The 5,344-nt window shown below is 26.3% G+C and overlaps 1 protein-coding gene across 1 annotated transcript; it reads left to right on the top strand.

Moving 5' to 3' along the window:
- Positions 1 to 3,386: 3,386 nt before the first annotated feature.
- Positions 3,387 to 4,881, top strand: LOC123298252. The gene has a single exon (XM_044880210.1). It carries the CDS (start codon positions 3,489 to 3,491, stop codon positions 4,638 to 4,640), a length of 1,152 nt encoding a protein of 383 aa, XP_044736145.1. The 5' UTR covers positions 3,387 to 3,488; the 3' UTR covers positions 4,641 to 4,881.
- The last annotated feature ends 463 nt before the right edge of the window (positions 4,882 to 5,344 follow it).

The following is a 5,344-nucleotide window of genomic DNA, read 5'->3' as shown; positions in this document are numbered from 1 at the left end:
AGTCTATCATTCAAAATGGTTAATTTCCTTTGTGTAAAACATGTTTATATTTTCTACTATTGAAAATTCTAGATCATAATACTAAATAATAAAATAATAAAGAAACTTTGAAATGTTAAAAAAACACGTCTCTTCCTCGATATTAACTTATTTAACGTTCCGATAATTAACAAGGAGAGCAAAGGAGAGCTTTTTTTTAACAGCATTTAAAGAATTCAGAAATTTTCAAAAACTAACTGATCATTTTGTTAAAAAAAGAAAAATTAAAATTATTGAGCGCCATTCATTCCCCATTTTTGAGTTATTTTAACGCAAAGCTTAACTATTTTATATTTGAACAATATAAATATAAAATAACTACAATTACAGTATTGTAGTTGAAGAGAAATAACTAAATTAACAGAATTTTGAACTAATCGTTCATTATATATTGTATATATTAAAACAGTTAAGTATAGATACAAATTTTTGTCTACAAGGTTATATACTCTTACCGTGTATGTAATCCAAAACATGGTTACGGATTCTATTAATTTCAAAAAAATTTGTTTCGGTGGACGTGAATTTAATTTTAATAAAATTGTTAGAGCGTTGGGTACAAATCTGTCACTAATGGTTCAGTTCCTATCTTACAGGATTTAAATTAAGAAACCTAAACTATTTTGACGTTTTTTAGGTCCATCTACAATAGTTTGACTATGACTGATTCTTTACTTTTCAACTGATCTCTCCTGATAACTATGGGGTGTCACACCAGGTCTTTTTATATGTTTAATATTCTTTTGTGTTATATATATATATATATATATATATATATATATATATATATTCAAAAGAAAAATAAAATATTAATTATTTTCACACACAAAATTTTTTTCAACGTTATCAAAAGAAAAACTGATTACGTTTTTTTTTTTTTAAATTTTTTCTATCCCTATATATTATAAATGTGAAAGTAAGCATGTTTGTTTGGTTGTTTGATTGTTACGCTTTCACGTAAAAACTAGCGAATGGTTTTTAATTAAATTGATAACACATGAGCTATAAATTATAAAGATAAAGATATATAAAAAAAAATTTAATTTAATTTGACATTTACTATTTTAAATTTTTACAGAAATCTCTAATTTATGGTTCAAAATGATGAACACAAATGGAGCAGAATGATCATGATTTGGAACGATAAATTAAAGATTTCTGTGAAAATTTAAAATAGTAAAGGTCACAATTCATGGCCACCTTTCTGATATACTCAATGAATTATGACTATTTTACAATTTAAAAAATTGAAAACTGGCGGGTATCAAGCTAGTTTACTAAATAAATTTATGAATATGAAAATGTAAAGATATCAAAGCTTGTTGTTCGTACAGTGTTATTATTATTAATAATAGCTTTTGCCAACGGCTTGTACTTGCATTTTTATGTATATTTTACAAAAAAAAAAAAAAAGATTCATTGCAAAAAGGCTAAAAGTTTTTATAAAGCAAGAAAAATTTTATATCAGCTTTTTTTTTTTTAATTTTAAATAAAGTTTATATTAAATTAGCAGGTAAGTTATGAACACTTATAAGGAAAGAATTATTTACTTCACTTCTCGCGTACAAGGTATGTTTGTTTGTGGGTTTTATTTTAAATCATCCCTAAATGAAATGCGTAAAATAATGAAGTTTTTTTTTCCCATCTTGTAGAAGTTTCAAAAGTGTAAAATTATTTTTAAAAAAATTCGAATGGAGATTTTAATAAGAAAACGGAAAAAAAATCGAAAATTTTTCCTCTAGCATATGATCTATTTAAAAAATTTTATTTGGTTAAAAAATAGTGTGATTTATGGCATATTGGATTTTGTCAAATGAATGAAACTTAAAAATTATAAATTTAAGCAAAAATTTGAATTTAAATGTAATATTTATTCACACAGTATTCGTTGTGTGCGTATTCATGGTAGGGACAATAAAATCGATGCCAGCGCTTCCAGTGAAAAATTTTGGCGTTAAAGGAGGCTGTTATGACTAATTTGCAATTCTTTACATGTTAATGTTATAGAAAATGTCAAATTAAAATTATTGAAAAACACTAATTAATTAAACTTAATGCATTAAAAATTGTAAAAATAAGAAATCAAATTGCACAAATATTATTTTTCAAATATAAATTATCATAATTATTTATTTAAATTTGTGAGACAATAATATTAAATTTTCAATGTAAGTCATAAATGCAATCCATACAATTATATACACATCCATACAATTCTATAATTAAAGTAGTGTATCGTTACCATGGAAACGACACCAATAAAACTCACACACGGTGCGAATATAGAATGTTTAATTTCTTTAGTTGATCAACTGAGCTAGCTAGATTGCTCTATCTAGAATATTGAATTTGATATCGATACCTCTAGACGAACCGGTGAACATCGTTTCACCTATAGTTTATTTAATTGTAACTATTGAACAGCGATTATTAATACTAATTAATCTGCAGCTCCAATTCGTTAATAGCTATACTATGCTTAGCCCACTCGCTAAGTTCGTTAAGCCCACCTACAAGCCTGTCCCCTGCTTAGCCCGCCCGCTAAACACGTCACATATTACACATGTCATAAAGCCTTGTACCACTCCTTATATTCAAAACAATTTTCAAGCATGCCTATCAATTGTTTTTCATAATAAATTTCCATGAATTAATTAAAAATTATAAAAGTCATTCAAATATCAAAGCGGCATAGTAACTGATACAATGGACATCAAATAAAAGAACAATTTTTTTTTATTAAATGTTTTCATATTTACATTTTTTTTTAGCATTAAATTCTAATTAGTTTTTATTGACAATATTTGTCATTTAATTAATTTTTCAAGTTTGAATATAATTTTGAATTGCCTAGACATGTGAGAAAATCAAACACAAAATAACAACGAAAGTAAAATAAAGGTTTTGACGAATATTTTAAATTTAAAAGTTTTGGTAATCGATAAAGTAATGTGTTGTTGTCATTCTGCACTTTCTGGAAAACTATTGTAAGCAAAATTTACTTACTAGAAGTCAGGCAATCGGGAGAGTAATTTTCCATGTACTTTTTTGAAGTAAACTTTGTGTTGTTGCAAAAAATTGAAATTTGGCTTTTGTTCATCATGTTGACAATTGTATTTCAAATCTTATCAAAACATATTTTACAATGTTGCCATGTGTAAATTATTATCACTTCCATAGTGATATAATTGTTTACTTTTGTTTCAATTGACATACCTGAACTAAAGATTTTTATAATTTATATTGTGTTAGAATCATAAACGTTTATTAGTGGACATTCTATTAAATAACGTTGTAATTTAATTTATTCCTTTCAGGTATGTTTTGTTTGTAAATTTAGTGTAATTCCTTTATATAATTTTGTCAATATATTCCTTTCAGGATTAAATACAATCTCGTTATTTATTCAATAAATTAATAACTTACAAATTAAATTACAATCATTTAAGATGGAAAAATTGTTTGTCCACTTAATAAGAAGAAGCGATGAATATTTTGAATTAGCTGGACTATCCGAAGATAAGCGGTTATGGTTTAGCTTACCAGATGAACATAAAAATTTATATGAACATAAGGTATTATCATCAAAAACCACCATTAAAAGTGCAATTGCTGCTATTAAACCGATTAATGGTTTCCGAAAAATTGGCATTAAATTAGATGAGGATTTGAAAAAAGAATATTTTGATGAAGATGGAAACCTTAGCTACAAAAACTATCCGTTACAGGAATCTGTAGTTTTTTTTGATGTGAGTGAAAAACTCCAAGAAGAAAATTTTTTAATTAAAAGAATCAAGGAATTAGAATTAAAATTAAATGACAAAGATGAGATAAAATTGCAAAATATAGAAAAGAAGTTTGTTCTTGATAAATATGACAAAACACAAAACCCTTCTGAGTGGTTTTCTAAATTTGAAAGTGAATGTGACCGAAATAAAATAAAAAGTGGTACCCAGATGATTGAAGCTTTACGATTTTTTGTCGCTGGATCGGCCAAACACTGGTATGAAGGAAATTTGAAAAAATTTGGTCTAACTAATTGGTCTGAATGGCGAAATTCATTTTTTTCCATTTTTATTGACAAAGGTTGGACAGCTGTCAGAAAAGCATATACCTATAAATACTTAGGCGGCTCATTGATCGATTACGCTTTAACAAAAGAAAATTTATGTTTAGAAGTAGAAAGTGATAGTACTATGAGTTCCAGAATAAACTTGATTGTAATGGGTTTACCATCTCAAGTTCAAGATGAGCTAGATCGCGAAGACATTAACACTATAAAAAAATTATACAATGAACTCCGAAAGCTAGATGGTCAATATAATAAACGTTCGAAAGAAAATAAACCATATGATAATCGGCATGAAAAAGCAAAATTAGGAGAATCGACTAAAAAGAAACAAATTGATATACCCTTGAAAAAACCATGCTACATGTGTGAAGCTCTTGGTTGGAAAAATCGATTTCATCCCTCTAACGAATGCCGAAATAAAATACTGTACGCTCAGAAAAAAGAATCTAATTTAATTGAAACGAAATCTGATTCAGAAAATGAGGCTGAAATGATGAAAATGGAAATTGACCAAAATTCTTTAAACTAGAGAGCCCGGATAATTTGATTCCATTAATTCATGTAAACGTAATTATTGATGATAAAATGAAAATAAAAGCAGTGTATGACTCAGGATCTAACGTGAGTCTAATTAATCAAAGAGTTGTAGATGTATTAAAAACAAGTTTGTTAAAGCATAACACTGCATTCAAGACAATTAATGGTTTCAATTTTAGTTCGGCCCGGGCAAACATAAAGCTTAAAATTGGAAATATTACAAACAATTTGAATACTTTTGTAGTTAAAAATTCAGAATTTTCTTATGACCTGTTACTGGGTTTAGATGCTATTAAAAAATTTAAACTAATTCAAGACGAGAATTTAAACATATACCAAAAACCTAAAAATGATGAGATGCTCCAAATAAGAAGTAATCAAAATCAGAAGAAATCTTGTGAAATTTCTAACAAAATAATTACAAATGAAAATAAAGAAGATAAAGAAAATGTAAAGAAAGAAGATAATATAGATGTAAAGAAAGAAGATAATAAAGATGTTAAAAATTTTAATAAAGAAGGTAAAATCAATGAAAATGAAAAAGAAGAGAAAAACACTGAAAATATTAGAATTTACCATCAAGAAGAAACTAATGAAAATCAGTTCAAACCTAAATTAGATCACATAGATGGATATGAAAAAAAAGTAGAACTTTTAAATATTATTGAAAATCACAAGAAAATTTTTGCCAAAAAT

The sequence above is a fragment of the Chrysoperla carnea genome, chromosome 1, assembly GCF_905475395.1.
Source record: "Chrysoperla carnea chromosome 1, inChrCarn1.1, whole genome shotgun sequence".
Lineage (NCBI taxonomy): Eukaryota > Metazoa > Arthropoda > Insecta > Neuroptera > Chrysopidae > Chrysoperla > Chrysoperla carnea.
Note: the sequence above shows the minus strand (reverse complement) of the source record. Positions and strands in the feature narration are given on the sequence as shown.

Excerpts from the sequence above, each read along its gene's own strand:
- LOC123298252 (XM_044880210.1), top strand. The coding sequence starts at position 3,489 with ATGGAAAAATTGTTTGTCCACTTAATAAGAAGAAGCGATGAATATTTT.